At 46.3% G+C, this 26931-nt stretch overlaps 1 protein-coding gene, 1 long non-coding RNA gene and 1 pseudogene across 5 annotated transcripts; 2 read left to right on the top strand and 1 right to left on the bottom strand.

Annotated features, from left to right (window-relative positions):
- Positions 1 to 594: 594 nt before the first annotated feature.
- On the top strand, positions 595 to 3276 carry LOC309818472 (ubiquitin-conjugating enzyme E2 N-like; annotated as a pseudogene). Its single transcript has 2 exons — positions 595 to 1189; positions 3271 to 3276. The product of its transcript is annotated as a ubiquitin-conjugating enzyme E2 N-like (transcript).
- Positions 3277 to 8352: 5076 nt separating this feature from the next.
- On the bottom strand, positions 8353 to 17367 carry GLRX5 (glutaredoxin 5). The gene is made up of 2 exons (XM_082648135.1): positions 17034 to 17367; positions 8353 to 8991 (listed from the first exon to the last, which is right to left on the bottom strand). The coding sequence occupies exons 1-2, from the start codon at positions 17317 to 17319 to the stop codon at positions 8813 to 8815; spliced, it is 465 nt and encodes a 154-aa protein (XP_082504261.1). The 5' UTR covers positions 17320 to 17367; the 3' UTR covers positions 8353 to 8812.
- A 437-nt stretch (positions 17368 to 17804) lies between these two features.
- LOC309818190 lies at positions 17805 to 23497 on the top strand. 3 transcript variants are annotated; one of them, XR_014296318.1, is made up of 4 exons: positions 17805 to 17904; positions 18259 to 18338; positions 19174 to 19359; positions 22080 to 23497. It is a non-coding gene; the product is annotated as an uncharacterized lncRNA (long non-coding RNA). The 3 variants fall into 3 exon arrangements; XR_014296316.1 differs by having other exon boundaries at positions 17805 to 18338; XR_014296317.1 differs by having other exon boundaries at positions 17805 to 18338; positions 22868 to 23497.
- Positions 23498 to 26931: the final 3434 nt, after the last annotated feature.

Genomic DNA, 26931 nt, shown 5'->3' on the forward strand with positions numbered 1-26931 from the left:
AGGAAGAGGAAGCTAGAAAGAATAACTAAGAAAAATTTGAAGAAGAAAAAACAAAGAAAAACATGAAAGATAAGTGATCGTTTGCCAAGAATTTTAGGTGATATTATCTCATTTCATCCTCATAGTAGTTCTATAAGGTAGAGACTGTTATTAACCCCATTTTAGAGATGACAAAGCTGAGTTCAACGGCGACAAAGACTCTCCAAGGATGACAGATTTAGATGCATCTATAATCTATACATGTACCTCTATCTACGTCTATACTTGTGTCAGTGGTTTGAGAGGGCATTTAAATACAGATTTTTTCAACCAGATTTTAGACTCTCTGCATTCCCCTTTGATGCCTGCAAAGTTGTTGCAGAAACCCCAGACCCCTGGGAAATGCTATGGGACTGATTACTGATTTCTAAGAAAACCTAACTCACTGCTAGCAGAGCTGTGATCTCTCTAACAAAAACGGTTGATTGGAAGACATCTATTAATGGGGAAATGCTGCCATTTAATAAATAACCCCCCCACATGAAAATTATTTCACACACTCGTGCGTGAGGCGAGCGGAGCCAGAGACGAGACCAGAGGCCGAACTCGGGATCTGACAAGATGGCTGGGCTGCCCTGCACGATTATCAAGGAAACCCAGCGTTTGCTGGCAGAGCCAGTTCCCGGCATTAAAGCAGAACCAGATGAGAGCAGCGCCCGTTATTTTCATGTGGTCATTGCTGGCCCTCAGGATTCCCCCTTTGAGGGAGGAACTTTTAAACTTGAACTATTCCTTCCAGAAGAATACCCAATGGCAGCCCCTAAAGTACGTTTCATGACCAAAATTTATCATCCTAATGTAGACAAGTTGGGAAGAATATGTTTTAGATATTTTGAAAGATAAGTGGTCCCCAGCACTGCAGATCCGCGCAGTCCTGCTATCGATCCAGGCTTTGTTAAGTGCTCCCGACCCAGATGACCCATCAGCAGATGATGTAGCGGAGCAGTGGAAGACCAACGAAGCCCAAGCCATAGAAACAGTTAGAGCATGGACTAGGCTATATGCCATGAATAATATTGAAATCGATCCGATCATCAAGTGTGCATCACTTCGCCTGTTCTGCCAAGACTTCTTCCTTTTTTGTTTGCATTTAATGGACACAGTCTTAGAAACATTACAGAATAAAAGCCCAGAGATCTTCAGTCCCCTGGTGATTGAATGCACAGTAGCAAATCTATGTCTTGTCCTGACTCACTGTTGTAAAGCAGGAGCAGAGGCTAGAAGTGTCATCTGGATTGTTGCGAGACGTTTAAAAGCAGTGGCCCTTCTCTGCTTTTATTCATTTCCCCATCATGGTTTGAGTATAAAGCGCTGTGAATGAAGGTGGTTGTCAGGGTTAGCTGCAGGGGTGTGGGTGTTTTTCTTTATTATTATTATTTTTTGGTGGTCGGGGGAAGGTAGTTTTATTTGAATTTTATGGGCTCCTTTCCCCATTTTTATGGTGATCTTATTGCATTGGTTAAAAGTAGCTAACCCTGGCTTCCCTGGTGGCGCAGTGGTTGAGAGTCCGCCTGCCGATGCAGGGGACGCGGGTTCGTGCCCCGGTCCGGGAAGATCCCACATGCCGCGGAGCGGCTGGGCCCGTGAGCCATGGCCGCTGAGCCTGCGTGTCCGGAGCCTGTGCTCCGCAACGGGAGAGGCCACAACAGTGAGAGGCCCGCGTAACGCAAAAAAAAGAAAAAAAGAAAAAAAAAAAGGCAGCTAACCCGTTCTTTAGAATATGCTCTCTAGCCAAGTCTAACTTTATTTAGACACTGTAGATGGACAAGCTTGATTGTTTGAACCAAAATGGGAACATTAAACAAACATCACAGCCCTCACTAATAACGTTGTGACTTTGCTGTCAAGTGTAGAATCCTCCCTTCAAGAAAAAGCTTGTGACCATTTTGTATGGCTTGTCTGGAAACTTCTGTAAATCTTATGTTTTAGTAAAATATTTTTTGTTATTCTAAAAAAAAAAAATTATTTTACACACACACACACACACACACACACACACACACACACAGACTGTTTAATGCCGAGGGCCAAGAAGACCTGCATAAATTCCGCGAGAAGCTTTATTATCCCAAACTGGAGGCTGAGCGTGAAGACTACATTCTAAGCCCCCTCTAGTTCCCGCTGGTTATTACCAGGGTTTAGACAACCTCAAAGTGACGCGTCAGTTATTTGGACCAGACGGCAGGATTGATCAACGACCTCAACAGCACCTATGCTAATGAAAATCTATTGCACACACTAGCGGCAGTTAGAAAGCCGGGGCTCACGCTGTGCAGGCTTCCAAGCCCCTCTCACAGGACTGGACTTGATGGAGGATTCCTGGCAGCCCTCTGATAGCACATGGCTCTCACCATGTACACACTCGGTGGGTCTCCTGTCAAGTTTAAAAAGATGCCAAGGTTCACCTCTCTCACTTCCTCTCCCAAACTCCCCACCACACCCATGTAAATGGGAACACTACCCATTGCTTGTGCATTTTGACACTATCGGTGGTCTCTGGTGTCAGGAAGCCCCACACGACAGAAAGGTCTGGAATCGCATGACTGGCACAGGAAATGTCAGTTCCCAGGCCATGGGCTTCATACTCAGGTCTGCTTCTCCCTCATCCCAGCACCTCCAGTTCTACCGTCTAAATCTCTCTCAGATGATGGGAATGTAAATTGGTGCAGCCACTACGGAGAACAGTCTGGAGTTTCCTTTAAAAACTAAAAATAGGACTTCCCTGGTGGCACAGTGGTTAAGACTCTGCACTCCCAATTCAGAGGGCCCAGGTTAGATCCCTGGTCAGGGAACTAGATCCCACATGCATGTTGCAACTAAGAGTTTGCACGCAACAACTAAGAAGCCCACATGCTGCAGTTAAGGAGCTGGCGAGCCACAACTAAGGAGTCCGCCTGCCACAACTAAGACCTGGTGCAACCAAATAAATAAATAAATATTAAAAAAAAAAAAAAGCCAGGATGATGGGAAATGTGCTTCTTGGTTCTTAGGGTTACAGCTTATGTGTAAAAGGCACTGCTAAGTTCCCCTTCAGATTCCAAGTATTCTGAGCCTGCCCTGGCTCAGGGCAGGGGCAGGGGCACCTGACTCCCAGCTGAAGGCTCAGCCCCAGCCTGGGGTCTAGAGTGGAAGAGGTCCCATCGCATAGTCTAGGGCTTAGGGCTTAGCATGGACGCCCCAGAAGGCTGGCTCATCCCTGCTGCTGATTACCAAGGCTCATTGTCGGTTTAGGACTAGACGGACCTACCAATAATCTGGAAATATTTTCTGCAGTTCATCACCTAACTTCCTGTGAACCAGGGAACCTATCAGCCTCTTATTTCCTGGCAAAATGTATCCCTGTGAAAATTACTACTTGGGTACGGTAGAACCCAGCATGACAATCCTTGTTACTGATAAATTAGAATTAACTCAAGGTTAAACTGTGTTCTTTCAAGCATACCTCCACACAATAAAGCCTATTCAGTTCAGTACGGACTTCCCACTGCATGAAATAGAAATACTATTAAAAAAAATTAAAACTCAGTGGCAGTAAGTCCAACTATAGTCTTGGGAAAGCAATTTACAGGGAATTCTTTCTGTCTCAGGGCCCTCCCGACTCCAGCCTCAAGAACAGCTGAATAACGGGTACACTCCACTGAGATGATCACAAATGTTAGATCTTGTCATTGACCTTCAAAGATGAGTCTCCATGCTCTGGGGACAACCAAACAATGGCCTGTTACTAAATATGGACTTAGCTCTACTCCCTTAAGCCTAACAATGATGGTGAGTAATATACCGCAGTCAAGTCCAGATCTAGCCCAAGGTAACCATGGAGGTTAACCTGTCTGGAAAGCTCAGTATGGGCTTGGCCTTTGACGTGGATTCTCCCATCTCATAACAAGCCTGGTGTAGGTGACGTTCCCCACTGTCCTGTTCAGTAGAGTAGGCAAGGGAGGTTATTAATGTGTCTGAGGCCGGTCACACATCTGGGAAGAAATGGGATGGGAATCCAGGAAGTTTGATCCAAACCCAAGCTCTTAGGGGTTGCCCTGTGCGGCTACCCTGGTGAACTGTAAAGACCTAACGCTTCTTGTGACTCATCAGGACAGAATGGAGAAAGAGTATCCTTTGCTTATTTTTTACACATTTTTCTAAGCACTACATATGCTAGCAATAGCGGATTCTCGAGTGAAGCCAAGCAAAAGGGCAAGGACAATCTGGTGCCGTGGGGACAAAGCAGGGAGGTGAGGGAAGGCCTTCTGGGGCAGCGGCCTGGGAGGTCTGTAAGTAGGGGAGTGAGAAGTGTAAGTAGTGTGTCTGTGGAAGGCCATTCTGGCTGCAGTCAGGGAAAAGGCCTTCGAAGCCAGGTGCACTTAGGCTTTCAGGCCAGATCTGCTCCCAGCTCAGCTGCACAGCCCATGCAGCCTGAAGACCTGCAGTGACACTGCTCTCAGGAAACAGGACGGGATGCGACCTCCCACAAGTCCATCTTGGCCACGTTGATGGGTGGCGTGACAACAGCTCTTCCCCCTTTCACTGTTCCTCCCCTCTCCCTCAAATTAGCTATTGTATGGGACCCCCCTGGCGGTCCTGTGGTTGAGACTCCGCGCTTACACTGCAGGGGACACAGGTTCGATCCCTGGGCAGGGAACCGCATTTGACGCGGCCAAAAAAAAAAAAAAATTCTCAACTGGATTAAGAAATCTATCTTTTTTAATAGCTATCAAATCAGCTCCTTTTGGTGTGACCATCCACCGGTATCTATTTTTGCCTGTCCGTGACTCTCCGGACCCCACCTGGAAGCTTCCTTGCCTCTGGTTTAAATGTACTCCAACATAACTTGGCCAGCACGAAGGTCGATCCTCTGAACCCTTAGCCCGATCTCTCCTGTCACGAACACCAAGGGACCCAACCTCTCAAGAAACAATTTTCCTCTAAATAACCAAGCTCATTCATAAATTTACAAGAGCTCTTTCTCGAGCTAGCTGCTGGGGCGTTGGTAATTACAGGAAAGCTTGAGGTCCCAGATTCTACCCAAGTCAATTCAATAGGGCCAATACAAGAAACCCAAGACGCCTTAAAACTTACCTGCTGTTCTAAAATACCTCCCAAACTTAAATGAAGTGTAATGACATTTATGTAACTACCAGCTTACAAGACAAAAACTACCTCAACTCATACAAGTGTTCTAAAATAACTTCATCTATTTCTAAAGGGTCTAACAACACAGGACTGAAGTTGTGACATAAATCAAATGATACAAGCCAGTGTCCTGTAGTGGAAAGCCGTGAAGTGGACCTTGCATTTTTAAATAGATGATGTGTGATATTGCTGTGTGTACAATGAACTTTGGTGCCACTGTTCTAATTATCACAGTGAATTCTAATTATGCAGATCATTAAAGTTATTCAGACTGACATCAGATAGCATCTGCAATTTCCCACTTGGCAGCGACTTGTCAAGCACAGAGAAGAAAAGGATTCATTAACTTTGGAAAGAACATTTCCATTTCTTGTAGAGCTCAGTGATTCCTTAAACTTTTAAGCTCTCTGGTGACTGATATGATCTATGATTCATAAGCATCTGAGTCAAATTCTTCGCCTAGCAGCTCTCCCCTAGCGCTAATATTCCAGGGAGGTTTCCTACATTGATGTTTCCCTACAAATAAGTTTCTTATCATTTCATTTTTTAGATGAACCCTAAGGGGACATAGGCAGGTTTAAGGAAAAGCCAAAAGGAGCAAAATTATGGAAAGGTACCCTATGACACACCAGATGTGAAGGCAAGGGACAATTCTGCAGACTCATGTGTGTGCCCCATGGCCTGGTACTCATCCAGGGACAGTAAAAAGTGGTTTGTTAACGGTATTCTTTCCAAAGGACAAGGTCACAGCCTCGGTCGGCCACCACGTGGCAGCAGCACAGGCAGCTCTGAGCACAGGGCTTCCTTCCAGTGCCCTCACATTCATTTGTAAAGCAAAGTGCTTCCAACAAGTGAGCTCCAACCTCCTCTAAGGGTCTGTGTAAGCTCTTAGCTTAGAGCAGACCCGAAAGGTATTGATGGGATGCAGCATACAATGCACGTAATATAAAACTTGTTTTTTGGCTCCAGACGCGCAGGCTCAGCGGCCATGGCTCACGGGTCCAGCTGCTCCGCGGCATGTGGGATCTTCCCGGACTGGGGCACGAACCTGTGTCCCCTGCATCGGCAGGCGGACTCTCAACCACTGCATCACCAGGAAAGCCCCGTAATATAAAACTTTTTGTGGCAGTAGTCTGCTTTTCTTTTCCCTGAAGCCCTGAGCTCTGTAATTTACGAGGGGCAGTCCTCTCACCTGACAGGGAAGTTCCCATGGATGTAGGGCAGTCCCCATGGATGTGGGACAGTCCCCACGGATGTGGGGATGGGCTACAACCTGCCTTTCTTTTCTCCTGGGAATCTCACAGCCTCTGGGGGAAGGATGGAGCCAGGAGCTGTGGGCTACAAGACCACCCGGCAGGTCAGTCCTTACCCACCAAGTCTGTCCGTCTTCAGAGCTTTTCCAAGTGGCACTCATGTAAACTCAATAATCAACACAGAACAAGCCTCCAGAACAGCTCCGGGGAAATAAGCCATCCCGCTTTCCTTGTCATTTTTGCTCTTTTCATTAAAAAATGCAGCTTCGGGCTTCCCTGGTGGCGCAGTGGTTAAGAATCTGCCTGCCAATGCAGGGGAAACGGGTTCAAACCCTGGTCCGGGAAGACCCCACACGCCGTGGAGCAACTAATCCCGTGCGCCACAACTACTGAGCCTGCATTCTAGAGCCCACAAGCCACAACTACTGAGCCCGCGCGCCTAGAGCCCGTGCTCCGCAACAAGACAAGCCACCGCAATGAGAAGCCCGCGCAGCACAACGAAGAGTAGCCCCCGCTCGCCACAACTAGAGAAAGCGACGAAGACCCAACACAGCCAAACATAAATAAATAATTTTTAAAAAAATGCATCTTCTTCTTACCTCTGCCACTGTAAAGATGTGCTTCTAAATAAATGCTCTGTTTAAGCCCTTGGAGATGAATGAAGGCTTCTGGGGACCCAAAGGCACACGGTGACAGGATGGGCTTTCTTCCCACGAGTCGCTTGCTGTCAAGCTTACCTCTAGCTCCACCTCCAGCCTAGGTGGAGAAGCACAGTCTTGGTAAAAGACACCACGTACTGGAAGATCTTGGCTATGATTACAGTTATGTCCTTTTTTATAAAGGCCCCATTTTTTTTTAATTTTAGGTATCTATTCTTTTTTTAAATTTATTTATTTTATTTACTTTTTTTGGCTGCATTGGGTCTTCATTGCCGCGTGCTGCCTTTTCTCTGGTTGCGGCAAGCAGGGCTACTCTTTGTTGCGGTGTTCGGGCTTCTCATTGCGGTGGCTTCTCTTGTTGCGGAGCACGGGCTCTAGGCGCGTGGGCTTCAGTAGTTGTGGCTCACGGGCTCCGGAGCGCAGGCTCAGTAGTTGTGGCACACGGGCTTAGTTGCTCCGCGGCATGTGGGATCCTCCCAGACCAGGGCTCGAACCCATGTCCCCTGAATTGGCAGGCGGATTCTTAACCACTGCGCCACCAGGGAAGCCCAAAGGCCCCATTTTTAAGGAATAAAAGACTCACGAGATCCCATTCCTTGGACGGCTGCTAATGCTGCTCCCTGTCCAAGTGCAGCGCAGGTGGCCAAGCACAGGTCTTCAGAGAAGGGCGAGCGGGGTGCCCCCCTCCAGCCTCCCCACCTCACTTCTCGCCAGTCCGCCCAAGCCTCCAACTGGATCATCAACACCTCTCAGCGTTCACAACACTTACTTCCCTTCGGAAAATTAGAGTACAGCTGGATGGCAATTTTTGTGGCAAATTTAACAGAAGAGTATGAATGAGAATCACTCTTAATTCCTAAAATCAAAAGGTCAGAGGTGCTAAAAGTCCTTATTGACTGAATGTCTGTGTCCCCTCAAAATTCCTATGCTGACATATAACCTCCAAAGGGATGATTTTAGGAGGTGGGGCCTTTGGGAGGTGATTAGGTCATGAGGGTGGAGCCCTCATAAATGAGATTAGTGCCCTTATAAAAGGGACTCCAAAGAGCTTCTGTGAGAACACAGTGGGAACACAGCTGCCTGTGAAGCAGGAGCAGGCCCTCACCATACACCTGATGTGCTACAGCCTTGATCTTGGACTTCCACCTTCCAGAACTGTGAGAATCAGTATCTGTTGTTTATAAGTCATTCAGTCTGCGGTATTTTGTTATAGCATCCCAAACGGACGAAGACAAATACTTATTGCTATTCAGATTAACAACTCACACGTGGTATCCCTGGGTTGGCAGTTTATTTTAAAAAACAACACCCCGGTTATCTTATTTTCTTCCTTGTCCATCGTTTTTCTTAACAGAACAAGTTACAAAAAATTAGGGATGGGGGGTATATGATCTTTGCAGACTGACATATTTGCAGAGGACTCATGAATAATAATGATGGTTCAAAAGCTCCTAGGTTTACTCCTGAATCAAGCAAAGAGCAAAGGACAACATAAGAAGGAATCGCGTGTACAGCAATCTCGTCGTACAACATTGATTATGACAGTGCAGTGGCTACAATTACGTTCACGATAGGATATTCCTTGCTCAAACACCAGACATGCTAAAATCACCAGGCTGTTTGCAAACTGGAGGAATCAGTGCAAACAGTCATCTGAGGAGCAAAACCCAGAATCGGGAAGGCTTTTCTGGCAGTGAGATTCTGACCCCAGCGGCTTCCTCGCGTGGGCCCCCCTCACTTTGAGTCTTGATCTTTCTTTTCATCTAAGAGGGCGGAGCGGATCCCCAGCTTTTTCAGTTCTTCCACCAGGTCCCCATTCTGGTGCATCTGCAGAAGAATGTCACAGCCCCCCACGAACTCGCCGTTGAGGTACACTTGTGGGATGGTGGGCCAGTTGGAATAGTCTTTAATGCCTACGGGGAAAGAACATTTAACCGTCATTTCAGTGGTCAAATACCTGTACGGCAAAATACGTTTCCCTGCTCCTAGGGACACCCCGTAACCCTTCCTGGCTCCCCGTCCCTGGGGGACCGTGTATTTGCTACAAAGAGCATAAGCTTTTGAGTTGAATGGACCGCTGACTCTTCCAATTATAAACAGTGAGGCCTCCATCCTCTGTTTCCACCCTTATCTCACAAAGTTTTTATGAGAATCAGGTTAAGTAAGGCTCTCATAAACTACCTGACACACAATCAACCCTGGATTAATGGCAGAGAACTTGACTGGTTAATGCAAGTGACACAAGATACAGAAGGCTATATTCCCCATGCTTCTGCGGGCCACGTTTTCAGCAAAACAAACAAACGAAAGAAATGCCACTCCATTCCCAAATGGACTACTGAACGTGGATCCGTCATGGTAACTCACTGGCACACTGGGCAGCTCCCACCTAATGTTTTCCGTGCCTGTCTCAGCTGGTGAATTTACAGACACTGAGTCATTGGCTTTGATCTTTAATAATTGTTTTACCCAAAGAAAAATCCCTCTCCTGCGGCTAGACTGTGGCCCTCGTCCTATTCAGCCCCTCAGATGAGCTCTCCATGGGACAGCTGATCTGACTCAGCACAGAACTCGCAGGGACTGAGTGAAATGAAGGAAAGGCCCAAAGCGCATGAAGGTCCACGTCCTGGGCCAGGCACAGGGCCACGGGGTGAGACCCACTCCCTCCCTAAGAGACAACGGCTTTGAGGACACACCGAGATGAAGGATGTTCAGGGACAGTGCAGCCATGGGATGACTCTGTGCAGTGCTGCGCCACGAGGATGATGGCTAGGAAGGAAATGTGGTTTCAATCTTAAGGCAGAAAAGATCACTCACTCTTTTCTAAATTCCTCCTTACCTTTTACTTCCTTTTCTACTCAGAGGTTGAGATGAAGTATACTTTTTTAAATGTACAAATAAATGAAACAGAAAAGTCAACAAAGTCTTCAGGCAAAAGACAGTATTACACAAATTTTAGAAATCGGTCAAGTGGTGGTTTTTGTGTAAACAAACTAAAAATACAAAACCTTTTTCTTGATGCCCTAGCATTTATTATCAGATGAGTTTTATCAAATAAGATTACCAATATGAGTTATATTACAAATAACCTTCCCAAGATACCATGTGTTTTTCTCTTTTACAGCAACTTCGCTCTAACCGACAGCGCTAGAGGGCCCCCAGTAGAGAGCTTTATCTTTCTTCCGCAGACAGACTTCATGGAGAGAGAAATGGTTACAACGTTATAGGCCCTGAAAAGCTCACTTCTAAGCCACTCTGGGTTTCTGTTTAAAAAAAAAATCAGCTAGAGGTTTGGAGGTTACCAATAAAGGGCAAATTCCATTAACCATCAGAATGCCTTTATATTTGAATACCCTGATGAATTCAAGTTTTTTGTTTTTTGGGTTTTTTTTAATTCAAGTTTTTCATCACTCTGATGTTTGGTGCTACATAAACAATTACTTAGCATGTAAGCTCTTTGTTTTGGATTTTTTTTTTTTTTAAACTCTACCCTCAAACACAAAGAGTCTATCAGAACTTAACTTTACGTTTCCAATAACACATCTTTTTTTACTTTATGATGCGGGGAGATTAAGAAACGTTCAGAATATGAACTTTTTACTTCTAAACTTTCTTAAATATGTTACATTTATGTACATGAACCATTTATCTGCACAATATTATATCTGGGTTTTTTTCCAATTAATAATACACTGCATTAAGCTTTTCATGGCAATGAATATCTACTGATTCTTTTGGCGAGTGCCTACAATTTTTGAAACAAACCCAAGGTGAAAACAAATTTGCCATCTGAGGGCCACCCAAAACCACGTTTAATCCTAAAAAGTACAATTTTTTAAAATAAAATCTTTGTTGAGTTAAAGAATGACTTGCTTTCATCAATCGTTTTTATGGTACTACACTCAACCAAAGCGTTAGGCAACAACTAAACATGACATTGTTGCACACCATACACCTCAACTATAAGGGAAGGAAGGAAATCCATCCTAACTACCAAAACTACCAAAAATAAGCGGGCTTTCCACCATCCTGAACATCCAACATACAGTCACATGCAAGGGAGGCTAACTCCTTCCAAACCCCTTGGCCTGTGACTGTCCTAATAACTTCAAGAACTCAGAAGAACCCACCTCAGAACACACGGCATCGTGACAGCATCCAAGGTGCCTACCAGCTGATAGTTTATCAAAATTAAACTTAACTACTTCTTTAATTTTTAGATTATCAAGTGTTACAGGCGGCTGTTGTCAAAGCAAGGCTCTGGCATCTCTCCTAAAAACGATGCCATTTCCCATGTTTAAAAAGTCTGACTACAAGTTTAAATATTTAAGGAAATACCCAAATTGCTTCCTACAGAGTGAAGTGAGAAACTTCCAGTAAGGCTACATTCATGAATTGAAAACTAAAACAAATTCTGTCAATTCACAATTAATTGTTTAAACATGGCTAATTTTTCTCACCCTTTAAATTTTCAGTAACTGCAATATACAGTGATAATTCTTGTAAGTATCACATGGAATAACTCAGAATCAGAGAGCAACTCTTGAAAATTAGAAAAGCATACCCAAGAATGGATTTTAATGATAACCATATTTTATAGATGACAAACTGTGATTCAGTTTGGGACAGAAAATGGTGACTGCCAAGTTATATAACAGGTAACACTAGAACTGGGAGTTAGGAGGCTGTCTTACAAAATCTGTTCTACATACACCTACTGCCCCACCAAAAAAATGTCATGTTCTGAAGTATCAAGTGAGAGGGGAGAAAATGTTCTGGAAAATTCCCTTCCAGAACTTTCAAAAGGTACTTTTCAAAATTCATGACATTTCAGAACATTGGACCCCATTCCTGGTTTGGACAATAATCGTAAGAGCATCACGATTTTTCCGGTAGATTTTCAGTACACGAGCTTCAGAGTCTGACGCAGGTTGATGCCAACTCTGCCACTTAACGAGGCTCTGTTCCTCGGGCAAGTCATGTCACCTCCTCCTGCAATCACGTATTTCTCCATCTTCCTTAACTTAAGAGAATGACGTTAGCACTGCCTGACAAAAAGTAAACCGCGGTGCCGAGAGGGTCAAGGCGCTGGTTTGGGGTCAGCAGACTGTGGCTGGCTGGCCTGTAAATACAGTCTCAGATAAATCTGCTCATCTCTCAACCTGTTTCCTTTTCTGTAAAATGGGAATAACTCTATGCCTCACATATTTGTTATGAAGATTAAATAAGATATAATTGGTGAAATGAATTAAGCTCCCACAGCGCCAGGTGCACTGTGGCTACTCTCTCCACGTCAGTGTCCTCTACCCCACCCTCCACAGAAATGCTCTCCTGACAATGTACGCAAGTAAACAGAGGGAAAGAATGCAGGAAAGAATGCATACCAGTGAAGCATGCAATGCAATAATAAAAATACCATTTACTGAGCTAAGGGTTCCTGAGTTTCATACTCTAAGTTTTTCACATATCTAATCTCATTTCATCTTTACAAAATTCCTACAAGTTATGTATAATTATCCCTATTTTACAGATGAAGAAATGAAGGCTCAGAGAGGTTAAATAACTTAACCAGCGTCACAGTGCTGACATACGGTAGAGACAGGATTTGAGTCCAGGTGTCTAGGAGTCCAAAGGCCAGGTTCTTGACCACCAGAGGTGGTCTCTGGCCGGAGGCTGGCATCTGTCACTCCTGCCCCACTGTGAGCCCCACCTGCACGACACATGGATCTGCAATCCATGGGACTGTTCCACATCTTTAACATTTATAGACACAAACGGCGTTAAGCCACAATTACCCTTTTGTAACTTGCTTTTTGACTAAGCATCGCCTTTTTTGAGAATACATCTAGATTTTTTTTTTTTAATTTTTAAAATTTTTGGCTGCGTTGGGTCTTTGTTGCTGTGCGGCTCTCTCTAGTTGTGGAGAGCGGGGGCTACTCTTCGTGGCGGTGCGCGGGTTTCTCATTGCAGTGGCTTCTCTTGTTGCCAAGCATGGGCTCTAGGTGCGCGGGCTTCAGTAGTTGTGACTCGCGGGATCTAGAGCACAGGGTCAGCAGTTGTGGTGCATGGGCCTAGTTGCTCCGCAGCATGTGGGATCTTCCCAGACCAGGGATTGAACCTGTGTCCCCTGCATTGGCCGGTGGATTCTTAACCACTGCGCCACCAGGGAAGTCCCTAGATCTAATTCATTTTAACCACAATTTAGTTTTCCATCGTGACTAAGCTACAGTTGGTTTCTTCAGTCTGCTGCTAACAGACCAAGATCTGTTCTTGCCCACTTTTCATTATCACAAGGAACACTGCAGTGCTCACCCTTACGTGCATCTCCTAGCTCACATGCAGGGGACAGTCTCTCTAGACAAAGGGGTGGCAAACTACAGCCTTCGGGCCAAAGCCGGTCCACATCCTTTTGTAAATAAAGTGTTATTGGAACTTCGCCCCGCTCATCCGTCTATGTGTTGTCCCTGACTGCTGTACACTGTAACAGCAAAGCTGAATAGGTGTAACAGAGACCACCAGGCCCCCAAAGCCTAAACTATTTACTCTCTGGCCCTTTACAAGGAAGCTTGTCGATCCCTGATGTAGCCTAAATAGCCGGGAGTGAAAGAGCTGGGTGTTCAGCTCTGTTCACCTTCAACTTGACTGGGTACTGACAGTCACTCCTTCCAAGTGCGGGTGCCACTTTATACCCCCATCTGCAGCATACAACCTGCCCACCAGACACCCGTGCACACTTGTTATCTGCTTTTTAATGCTTACCAACGTCATAGCTCTACTACTGCCTGAAATTCCTTGATACTGGAAAGGCTGGGCATATTTTCAAATACTTAATAACCATTCAACAATAGGATGATGGGTATGCATTCAACAGACACTGTTCCCGACTCGAGGAATACAGCGGTGATCTGAGTAGGCAGAAATTCGAGTGTCTATAACGTTTTTAAGAGCAGGAAAGAGAGTTTATGATAAAATGATAAATAAAAGAAGCATTTATTTATTCATTAAAACACGCACTGAAAGCTCGCTTTGCATAAGCATCACACACAGTGCTCAGGGAGTCGCAGAAGACACGTTCCCTGCTCTCAGGAGGGCAAAATGCTATATATAGACATGGGTGATCTCAACTCCGTTAAAAAAGAAAAAAAAAAAACTGTTAGAAACTAGATCCAAATGTTAATAATAATGGTTTATACGGAATTACAGGGGATTTTCATTTTATTTAGATTTTCAGTGTTTTCCAAATTCCTCCCATGAGCACATGTTACTTTTGCCACTGAAAGTAAAGATTAGTCTTTGTTAAGACCAAGAGCAGGATATGGTGACATCCATCCACCGTGACCCTATGTGGCCGTCTTGTGGGTGCTCCAGATTTTTAGAAAGGAACAAACCTTGAGGAAGGCCAAAACGCAAAGCTGCCTCAGTCTCAGGCCTCAGGCTGACCCCTCTGTGCATCACACTCCCTGGACCCAGTGCCCAGAACTAGGAGACAGTGTCTGAGGGTCTTCCTCCGACTTGGGTCCTTTCTAAAACTCAGCCTTCTCTGGCACAAGAAAACAGGAAAGGCCAATTTTGCAGAAGCCCCTATCCTGTTACTAGAAGTGACCTTGGGTCTGGGAAAAGTTCACAGACATATCTTTAGTTGGCAAAAGCAAGCATCAGACAGCCTGTCAGTCTCTCCTGGTAAAGCTGAAGGTGTGGAGAGCAAACAGATGAAGAATCTTCATGTTCTAAAGCCTCACCCTGGCTAAACTACTCCCCACTCTAATAACGTGCTTACACCACCCTGCCCTAGTCTGGAGGTTAATACTTACCCTAAGGTTTACTTTTCTAGGCAACAAAAGACGGGTTATGTTCAATATGTATGCAACACACTCACTAACTAAAAGGAATGGTCTGATGAAGCTCAACGGTCAAGAAATTTAAGGGTTAAATTCCTGTTGCTACTGTTTGAACACTTAAGAACAGAAGACTGGAAGTCAGATACACAAGTGCTCTCGGCAAACATTCTTATTCCTGCTGTTACTTTCAGTTTACTGGCCATATTCCAGTATAGCCCATCTCCGGTTATATTTCAGAAAAATGTTTTAATTCAAGTATAGTTGATGTACAGTGTTTCAGGTGTACAGCAAAGTGATTCAGTTATAACATCTCTGGTTATATTAAACAGGAGAACAGAAATTCATAAACCAAAGACTCTCAAAACTTTAAGCTAAGCAAGATAATCAACAACACAACGTTCTACTAAGGACCACAGTGGCAATTTGCAAGCGGCCTGAGGCAAGGTCCCAGCAGAAAGATTACAGAGTAGTTTCTCCTATCTTATCTTTTAGGCAGAGACGCCACTGCTGCTGCATGAAGCCTGCAGATCGCCCTGTATGTGAAAAAAGCCAGCAATTGGTAGCATTCCAGTACTCCAGGAAGGGAGAAGGATCATGGGCACAGCACACGGAAATATTACATATGCCTCTTAGTAACTCTAAGCTGCCTTCACTCCTTGTTTCCATCCACCAAAACCGAGAGTTCTATAAGGATTAGATTCCATGGGAAAAAATACTTTTAAAACCATAAAGTGCTAATAATAAAATGGTCACCATTTAATGGATGCCTTCTGAGTGCGAGATAAGAGGACAAGGCACTTTCTAAAAGTTTTATTTTCACTTTTTTCCTCACAAAACCTTTGCCAAGTGTGGTTTCATTATCCTCATATTACCGAAAAGGAAAATGCAGTCATGTCCCTTGCCTCGGGTTGCACGGCTGATTGGCCAAAGGAGTCTAACCCAGAGCCTTTCCCTGACGCCAGCCTGTCTCACCTCTGCTGGAATGACTATGATTGACAACTTCAAATGTAGAAGAGCAAAATACAGAGCTCTGAATGTAGACTACCATAGAACTCGAGGCCCTAAAACACTTTTTAGAACACTGTCACTAAACAACATCAGGAAACTCGGGGAGAACTCAGTCACTAAAAGTCTAACTGGAATGCCACCCTTCAGGGGGTACAGGCACGGTCCCCCCATGCCTCCAACAACCGCACCCACCCCAGCCAAGGAGCAGACCCAGGTGTTCTGGCCTCTCTCTCCTCCCGCACTAAGATAAAATAGAAGAATGCAGGTAAGGTTCTCAGCAAGGTGCTCATCAGAAAAGATGCTAGTTAACTGTCAGGGCCCTCCATCCTCCCCTCTGGGCCACTGAAAAGTCACAGACACTACTGTGTCTGCCCCAGACCCTGACCGGTTCCTGGAGCTCCAAGTTTGAGTGAGCTAGGGCCCAGAAGTCATTCTTCGTTCCTCTCCCCACAAGCCTCTCCAATCCCTAGCCGCCACAAATCTCCCCCATCCTTGAGTATCTAAAAATAAATTTCATGTCTTTTTCTCCCACACCAGATCCCAACTAAGACCTGTCCAAAAGCTGTGTCAACCGCTCCTGTAGCAGCAACAGAGAACGGTCCCTGTCACCCCGAGCCTTGAGGCACGACAGGCCAGCCTCTGAGCCCCTAGCCTCAGACAAGGGCAACCTCGACCCTCCCCCCGCCATCAACAGCACCTCTCCTTATCCACGAGGCAGGGCAGCCCCTCAAAGTGTCCCCGAAGTGCTTACCTCTAATGGCTCTTCTTGTATCCCTCTCCGCCCACTTCCCCAGCCCTGCAGAGCAGGGAGTCAGGCTGCTGACCACGCTCCTTGGATTCAGCCGAAGAGCACTGGCCCCGAAATGCCTTTTTCAGCTCAGAGTGAGGACTGGGGAACCGCTAGGACTTACTCCATTGCCCATGTTAGCCCAGAGGCCCAGATCCTCGAGATCCAGTTCAAGTCGATCAGGCCCCCACCCTAGACCCGTGTGGAAGCTCGTGTCTGAACTCCCCTCGAGCCCCCGGACGGACCTTGCCCGACAGACCCTCGACCCCGCAGAGTGGCCTCGGCCGGTCGCCCCCCAGCTCCGCCCCCAGCCGGCTCTGACCTTGCCTGAGCTGGGGATCTTCCAGCACGTTGTAGGCCGCGTAGTCGCGGACGCCGTGCAGCCGCAAGATCTGCACCACGGCGTTGCTGAAGCCGCACTGGGGCTGCTCCGGAGTCCCCTTTAGGAAGACCACCACCCTGTCCTTCTTCACCAGCGCGTCCAGGTGCTCCGACGAGCCGCTGCCGCCCGAGCTCGCCGCCCGCACGTCCGGGCCCCGCAGGCCGCCGCCCGCGCCGCGCCCCCAGCGGAGCAGAGCCGCAGCCGCCCGGCTCAGGGACCCGCTCATCCCCGCACGCTGGCCTGAGCTCTCGACGGCCAAGGACCTGGGCGAGCCAGCCGAAGCCTTCCCGGGGCCCGGCCCGCTGAGGCCCGGCCCGCCCCCCGGAGGCCCTCATTGGACCGGCGACGAAAAGCTCTCCGTGATTGGAGAACCCTGGCCCTCAATTGCTGGATTCCACCAATCATGTTACTCGTCCCGCCCCGACAGGTTGGAGGCGGTCCTTACGCCTGAGCCGCATTCTATCGCCTTACCATTGGCCTCCGGAAACCGTTTTGTCAGTTGATTGGAGAGAGTGGATGTCCATCAGGGTCACGCTCCGAGGCAAGGGGAGGCGAAACGAGAGGGAAGACGGCTTCTCTCTGAAGGGTAGACGGGCCTGCTGGGACGCTCCGGGAGGACTTGGGACAGGCGCTGGGCGGGGTTTCGTCGTTCCGCGGAACGCCGGGAAGGGGTCACTTCCAGATGAAGGTTCCGGTTCCGGTGCGGGCGGAGGTTGCGTTGCCACGGCAGCGCGGTTGGCCGGCCGCTGGTTCTGGCGTTCCGGGTGGTGGGGGGGCTGGAGCAGGCTTGGATCCGCCGTTCCCGGCTTAGGTGAGCTTCCCGGAGCTTCAGTAAGGCCGTGGCTGTTCGCGGCGAGAGCAGGGACTGCGCCGGGCTCTGGCGGCCAGGCCTGCCCGGGGCTACGGCGTCGGGGCCCGGGCCGTGTGTCGCAGCCCTCCTGTGGTCCCGCTGCCCCCGTGGGAGCAGAGGCCCAGACCCCTTCCCGTGGTTCCCGCCTCTGCAGCGCGATTATTTCACTAAAACAACTTTGATTTTTAAAGTTTGTAAAGAGCTCTCGTCTGTGTGATCGGGGCTTCGCTGACTTTCCAGCCGACCTAAGCCCCTGGGCTTGGGCCCAGGAAAGGTTGAATGGGGAACTAAGAAAGGAATTGGTTCATTCGACAGACGTTTTCTGAGCAGCTGCTGCGTGCAAGGCACGGTGCCGGCGCGGGACCTGTGCCCAGAGCTTGAGAAATGAGAAGCAGGTACAAATCAATGTGAGGGTAGAGAGGAGGGAAGGGAAGCCTCCCTAGGCCCACTGCTTTCTCTGTTCTCCATTGTGCTTAGTACATCTTGACATATATTTGTTAACTTGTTTATTGACTTCCCTCCCAGACCGTCAACTTCATTCATTACTGTATTCTCAGTACGTAGAACAGTGCTTGGAACCTAGCAGGTGCTCACATTGGTGGAAAGAATGATCCCAGAAGAGCGGGGCTCAGTGAAATCGCCACGTGGTCTGTAGTCTTGGAGCGGTGCTGGGTTGGTGGTACCCTAGAGCACACCAGACTTGCAGAGAAAGCATTCTCCAGAGGAAGCTGAGGCATGGCTGCTCAAGGGACAGCAGTGCCATGTGCAATTTTCCTCTGATAGTTTCCGATTACTGTTGCCACGGTGATAATGGCTGTGCCATGTCATTATCTATCAACCGACAGTAAGAGAAGCTTTTGCAGTCAGATGTTGTTTAACAGATGGAGTGGTTTCTGTTGGACACTAAGTACTGCTACAAATTACTTTCTTTTTAAACCCTAAGTATTTAAAAAGTTGTGGCTGGAGGTGACCTGGTTCTGCTTTGGAGGTGCTCAAATTTAAAAATCAGAAAATTAGTACATGTGCTGACAGCAAGTGAATCTTCCAAATACTCGTTCACCGGGAGACTTGAGGCCAGTAAGCTGAAAATAAACTCAAGGTGTTACTCAGAAGTGCTCCCCAGTGACGTATTTGTTTTATCCCCGTGGTTGTTATTGATGTTTGGTAGTTTTCTAATGTGGGACCCAAAATTGATCAGCTTCTTAAAGAGTCCTTTTTTTTCCCCTCTAGAGTCATTGATTCCAGGTAAATCAGAGGAACAAACATCATACAGAAATACACAGGACAGTAACATACAGGAAGCGATGTGATGTCGAAGCTTAACTGTTGTTTCAAAAGTCCAGCATCTGGTGCACCTAACAGTAGGGGCTATATTATTTGCAAAGTCACCTGACTTTTACTCATACTTATGTTCTGGTAAGTTTGTTTTAGTTTTTTTTTTTTAATAAATATTGGCAGTTCACTCCAGAAAACCTGAATTGTTTATTGCCTACCCTGAACTGTCTCATTCCGCTCTTGCGTTAACTGGAATAGGGAGAAGAATTTGCAAACTTACGATGTGAGGATCCAGAGACGTAGTGCTAGTCATGGGGAGTGTCATGTCACTTATCTAGTGTGTGATACTGGCTTTGCCAGTACAGTTGGCAGACATTTTATTAAATTGAGAAAATACAGCTGTCATTAAAGGTTAAGAGTAGTCCTTCAGCAGGAAGAATACAAAGCCTGTGTTCTCCAAATTTATAATAGAGTTGCTGTGTACAGTCGAGTATGATAAGGACATCCATGAAATGCAAGGAAAGCAAGTCAGGGCTCTTTCAGGGAGCTAAGTGGGATGGCTTTGATAGTATTGACCAAGGCCAGGAAAAAAGATCATGTATCTAGACCAAAGAAATTGAAACAATGCACCTAAATTTAAGTTTCTAATAAAGCAACCTAAAATGCAAAATGTTGTATGTGTTGAACAGACTGCTTTCTGTCTTTGACTTAAAACCACTCATCAAGTATTAGCACCAAACATCAGTGACTTAAAGAATCGAAGAAAATAGTGTTCAAAATATTTCTTCCAAAGCACCAACTTCTTATATATGATGTGGCATTTGAGTTACGAGCTTTCTCATTAGAAATTCTGTAGTGAGAAAGTATGATAAAAATACACTTCTTAAACAGTTGTAAGAAATCTGCATTTATGCTCAAATGCATTAGGGTGTTTGTTTGTTTGTTTGTTTGTTGCGGTACGCAGGCTTCTCGCTGTTGTGGCCTCTCCCGTTGCGGAGCACAGGCTCTGGACGCGCAGGCTCAGCGGCCATGGCTCACGGGCCCAGCCGCTCCGCGGCATGTGGGATCTTCCCGGACCGGGGCATGAACCTGTGTCCCCTGCATCGGCAGGCGGACTCAACCACTGCGCCACCAGGGAAGCCCCATTTGGGTGTTTTGAAGATGGAAGTCACCATCTTTATCAGTTTGTGATCTCCCATGTAGACATTAATGGGGAGGTAGGGGTGGGAAGTATAGGAAACTTAGGAGAATCCTAGGATTTGGGGTCACAAAGTGTAATTAGACCCCCAACTAAATAATCATACCATGTAAACATGCTGACTCAGGCATCCTAAAAATGTTTTTCTTCCCTGTGCTTATTTATAGATAAGCCTTTACTATATTTAGTAAAATTTCTCCTTTCTCCCCACTCCGCCAAAAGCAAATTCACTGTTGAACCCATAATTAAAACCTTATAAATTTGAGATCATTTCTTCCTATATATCAGCTCTAAATGAAGAGTCAGGATTATTGAGCCTAAGATGAAACTTTGTTTGAACACTTAGCATGTCAGTGTTTTCGTACCCTAACTGCAGTCCTAAAGGTCACGCTGCATTCTGACAGGGTGTGGTGGTTGTGCATAGGGCACATGACCCAGCAATGTCTAGGTCTGAGCTGGCCAGAGCATTCTGCGAGCGTCATTTTAAGAGAAGAGTGGCTGCAGGTGTTGCACAACGGGTTGAGCCACCAAACATTCCTGAGCTGAAATGGCATTCGAGACCCAGATTTCCACAGACGCAAGCTGAAGCTTGAGACCGTTCTCTGTGGTGCCCCTTAGCTATTCAGTAATTTTAGAGCATCACTGCAACCCTGGAATTAACGTGATTCCCTAAGAAGTAATTGTTATGTGTGAGAAACTGAGGCAGTGCCCAGCCCCCTGAGAAAATGTTTGCTGACCCGTAATGCAAAGATAGAAATGCCTTTGCAGGGACTTCCTGGGGGCGCAGTGGTTAAGACTCCACACTCCCAATGCTGGGGACCCAGGTTCCATCCCTGGCCAGGGAAATAGATCCCATGTGCATGCCGCAACTAAGAGTTCACATGCCACAACTAAGGAGCCCACCTGCCACAACTAAGACCCAGAGTAACCAAATAAATAAATATTAAAAGAAAAGAAAAGAAATGCCTTTGGGATCTTCACTTCCTCTATCTGACAAGACAGCTGGGTTTATAAATACTTCTCTGGCCATGGGAGTGGCCTCAGTTTTGCTAATCGCAGGTTCTCACATCATGTGGGCTCAGCCTAGAGGCAGGAAGGGAGACCTCATTCGGGCCCCCTTCCACTCTATCACAAAGGTCCTGCTCTCCTCCTCTGGGTAGAATGAAGAGAAATGATGTCCTGTAAATTTAGTTCAGTCTAGAACACACTGTGGGAAATACAGGTGAAAATGGATTCCTGAAGAGGCACTTATGAAAAGCCTGGATGTCACAGCAGAGCCTGATTCTGTTCTGGGGTTTGGACTGTAGAGGTGTGCGGCCTGGCTTCAGTCCTAAGCATCACTTACGAGCTCTTTTGGATTTTCCTTGGAATTTTCTGCCCCTTACATCTTCCCCTTCCTGGATTTGTGAAAAACGTCTTTGTGACATCTGCAAAAGGTAATGCCTATTTCAAGATGTCTTTATCTAAGGATTGCAGAGTTTTAGTGAATCACTTTGTACTCTATTCCTCTGCTCCTAGACATTTACCCCCAAAATATTGGCATGCATGTGTAGGACAACAAACTGGTTTTGTGTACATGAATTCATTTGAAACTTGCATTAGCCCTAGGCTAATAGTTCTCTGGCATTTTGGTCCCTAAATTAAGTTCTCTTTTCACTAAAAGATCCCACATACTGTGGAGCAACTAAGCCCGTGCACCACAACTACTGAGCCTGCACTCTAGAGCCCACAAGCCACAACTACTGAAGCCCGCGCGCCTAGAGCCCGTGCTCCGCAGCAAGAGAAGCCACCGCGATGAGAAGCCCGTGCACAGCAACAAAAACCCAACTCAGCCAAAAATAAAAATAAATAAATTTATTTTTTTAAAAAAAGAATGAACCAGAAGTAAAAAAAGAAAGATTGTTAATAACATCTTTTTGACAGACTTGAGCACTTTGGGTTCCTCTTTTTACCTTCACAAGCACTTCTTAAATCTTACTGTGGAATCGTAGCAAAGCCAGCAAGTCCCACAGAAAATTAAATATTCCTGAATTATCTCCAGGGTATGTATGTATTGGATACAGATGTGATTTTTATGCTTTGTGAAACTAAACTGACAACAATTTCAATGCAAAACTCCAAGGAAACAAATAACCCATAGCTTTTCACTTCTGGAAGTTTCATTCTCTTTTGTCCCCATGCTGCTTTTTCTCAGTGAGGCCTGAAGTCTCTGGCTATATATAGGCTTTTAAACTCAGACATCTGCTGGATTTTGTTCTATTGAGAACTTTATTTCGAGGGAAAGAGCCCAAATCATATCTCCTGTCAGGTAATATTAAGAATTAAGTGGTAATCATAAAACATGTTAAGACTTAAGGTGATAAAAGAATTGTTGAATTTTCCTCAACTGTCTGTTTAGTGAAAGATTTTAATGTTTTGTGTTATGTTTCTTTTTTTTTTTTTTGCAAGCAGATAGATTCCATGATTCAAACTGTTATTACATTTCCAGCGACTTCTGAGAAGGTGCCCAGACCACAGAATTCAGAAAGCAAGGAGCCAGTACAGTTGTGTGTCACACTTGCTAGGAAGATTTATCTGTTGGCAGGAGTCTGTGTCTTCCTCTGATCATCACTGAGATTGCGGCCAGACGAACACTGAGAAAATTTTATTGTTTTCCTTTGAATGATGGCTAAGATGTATTGCCAAGGCCATAAATATTCATTATGTTGAGTCAGAATTTCATTTCACACTTCAACCTTTGAGCCTTCATAATTTCAGGCTTCAAAATTAAATCTTGCTGTCATGGAAATCCACTGCTCTAGCCTACTTCAACAAAGTAGCTAGCGAAGGACCCCAGTTTCACCGATTGGAGGAGTGGGTTGGAAATGGGCTGACGTTAACTGTTCATTTTCCTTTGCAGGAAAAAAACTGGAGGATTTTAAAAAATATTTTTTCCTACTCTTATGGCCAGAAAAATCCCACTTGCTAATTCTAAACTTTACACTTTTTGAAAGCGTACTCTACTGAGATAGAATTAATTGATACCAAATTTCTGTGAGCCAGAGTTTTGGAGTTTTAATAAAAGACTGTATTATAAACCAGTTGCCCTGTAATAAATAAATAAATAAATAAAAGAAGGGAGGAGCATTTTGCATAGGCTGCACTTGCAAAATTGAGTCACCAAGAAAATTTTGTATCAAAAGCCTTGAGAAGGTGACATACTTGCAGGCTTTCTCCCCTCTCCAGACATCCAGTGGCCTGCACTTAGTGTAACTAAGCACATGTCAGTCCACCTGGTGAGCTATTCCCATTGGTTCATCTCTTCATACTGCTGAGCTGCAGCTCTGTGATGGTTCATGCATACTGCCGGCTGGTGGGGAACAGGGCCAATAATACCCTCCTACTTGAAGGGATTTTTTAAATTTTTTTTTTTTTGCGGTACGCGGGCCTCTCACTGTTGCGGCCTCTCCCGTTGCGGAGCACAGGCTCCGGACGTGCAGGCTCAGTGGCCATGGCTCACGGGCCTAGCCGCTCCGCGGCATGTGGGATCTTCCCGGACCGGGGCACGAACCTGTGTCCCCTGCATCGGCAGGCGGACTCAACCACTGCGCCACCAGGGAAGCCCTTGAAGGGATTTTTTAATCCCTTCTTGAAAAATAACCCATCATCTTTCAAAATCATTCTGTATTTTGAGAAACTTGGAGCATTTCATAATGAGTCTCTGCCTTACCCCACGAGACAGGTAGGGGGCACTAGTCTGTCTTACTTAGGAAGCAGGGGCAGCAAGAGCCAGTAAGTGCTGTCGGTTCAATGCACACAGTGTCTAGCCGGTTTCTAGGAATCGGCTCTCACTCTCAGTTCCCGTCCAAGTCCTGTTCTAACTTTAGGGAATGGTTTACTCTCTCAGTTTTCTAATATTACAGCCACAGCAGATTAGGAGCAGTAAATTTAAAAGGCTAGCACTAAAAGCAGGAAGAAGCAACGACTAACAGGTTAACAGGAGATTTTTTTAAATTGAGAAGCAGATATTTGGGGATTTTCCTCTTTTTTTTTTTTGAAAAGTCATATTCTGGAAGCGTTTGGTGTAAGCAGGGGAAACATCCCTCACATGTCACAGTTCCTTGAGCATTAGAGCCCTGTGTAGTAATTCTAAATCATCCAGAAAAGGAAATGGTATTTCATGTGCTTTGGTTAAGAAGTCAAGGAAACGTAGTATATATTAGATTGCCAACAAAAATTATACAGACTCATGGCCTAAGGGGATTGTGTTAAATAAATTTCAGAGGAATACTTTCTTCCCTCATGCCAGATAAACAGAGTTTTATTTCTACTTTTTTTAAAATATATTTTTATGTCTTTATTCATTTGGCTGTGCCGGGTCTTAGTTGCAGCACTCAGGGTCTTCGCTGAGGCACGCAGGATCTTTCGTTGCGGCACGTGGGATCTCGTTTCCTGACCAGGGATCAAACCCAGGCCCCCTGCATTGGGCGCACGGAGTCTTAGCCACTGGACCACCAGGGAAGTCCCTATTCTACTTCTGTTATGTGTCTCATATTAGTCCACGATGAGCACTTAGAAATACTTAATACATTTAATTAGGTGGTGAGGTATTGAATAATATGGGCATAAAGTTGGGTTTTTCTAAACTGTATGAATCAGTTAGGGCTTGAGAGCTCAGCTACCATCAGGCCTGGAGACAGCTGCGCATAAAGCAGTTCTGCAAACCCTGGATACACAGTCATCAAAGAATATAACCACTGTGTGTCCTACCGCTCAGCCCCATTTTACTACTTTTGGGGATGGAAACCCTTTAGGGGTTTTCTGTGTATCACAGTTTAATTTTATGCCCTACTGCCCACTAGACCATCAGCTTCTAGTCCAACAGAACTCATTTTTTCACCCCTGGTCCTTAGTACTACGCCTGGCACTTAGTATGTGCTCCATGCATAACTCCTGAATGGAGAACACGTGACATGGTAAGCAAGGCAGGACAGTATCTCAGAAACCCCAAACTGCGTGAAACTCACAACACTGACCGCAGATGCCATCGGAGGGAGAGAAACATTTGGCCGTAGAGCTTGTGCTAAGCAGGACATGGAGTGGAGTAAGACACTCCCACTGCCCGGGACCTCACCATCTTACGATGAGGACAGATGCAAGAATGTCACTAAGTACTGGAGAGGGCTGAGGGTGTGGGCCCCGACACAGCGAGTCAGGGCCTCAGGGGTCAGAGCCAGTCGGTAGAGGGGCTGGTGTTTGACTTGAGTGTGGACGAAGAGGTAAAGAGCTGCTATTTAAAAAGGAAGGACAAAAAAAATTAAGAGAAAGAGAAGGACATTCCAGGGAGAGTACAGCCAGGGCAAAGGCATGAAGGCCCAGGCGTGCTCTGGGGCTCACCAGGCAGTAGGATTTTGTCCTTGGGTTGAGAGAAGATCACAGAGTGTAAGCAGCAGAGTTCTTGGGAGATGAGCCTGGTAGGAATGTTGATGAATGGCAGGTGGCCCAGACTGACCGAGGGAGGCCAGTCCGGAGACCCTTGTAAGATGGAACGATTCCCAGGCTCTGGCTTGTGTGCTAGGGGTGAAGGGCAGCAGTGCAAAAGCCACGTTCCACAGTTTGATGGTAGGACTGACAGCATCTGGTGGCTGGTGCGTGTGGGGACGAGGCTGGGAAGAAGCAGGCAGGACTCAGGCTTACTCCCAGGTTCTGGCTTAGCCACTAGAGCTCCTGCCTGCTGAGGAATATGGGAAATACCGGGGGAGGAGGAGGGAGGGTTGAAGGGGTGAGTCATGGGTTACTTCTGAACATTCTGAGTTTCCAGGAATCTGAGGGGCATCTATCTAAATCATTAGGTTATGTCTGAAATACTGGGGGAGATGATTCAGATGATTGCCCGGGCAGGTCTGGACCTGATGGTAAAAGAGATTCGGGCAGGGAGAGCAAGAAAAAGGAAAAACCAGGGATGAAAGCTGGGGGATGTGTGCAGTTAGGGAAGGACAGGCCCGAAGACGAGAAAGGAGGCAGGAGAAATGAGCAAGCACTTGCAGGAGAGAAGCCCCATCAGGGCTGTCAGAAGCCGAGAGAGGCCAGGTAAGGACCCAAGTGTCCCCTGGGTTTGGCAGTGGAGGTAAGCAAAGCATGGCTGTGGGCTGGGCAATGAGGGCATTCCCCAGCCTTGGGCAGCTCCCTGAACCTCTCGAGTCTCTGGAGCATGAAGGAGCTGGGCCAGTGGATATAGTATCTTCAGGCTGCTATCTGTGGGCATGCACCTGTGTTTCAGGCCATCTTAGAGTGTAAACTGAGCGGACAGGGTCCAGTCCTTTGCCCAGATTTGCCAGTGACACAAACAAACATTTCAGCTGGGATGATGAAACAGCCCTGATTGCTGAAGCAGGTGAATTAATCCCGCTGGCGCAGCATCAGCAAGGACCTTTGAAATACCCAAGGACACAGGGTGTGCGTGCTGCTCTCTCCTGCCTGTTCACGGGGGCTGCTTCTGTCTGCTGAGCACGATTTGAAGAGCCAGCAGGTGCATT

Source organism: Grampus griseus (assembly GCF_964374135.1).
Source record: "Grampus griseus genome assembly, chromosome: 2".
NCBI lineage: Eukaryota > Metazoa > Chordata > Mammalia > Artiodactyla > Delphinidae > Grampus > Grampus griseus.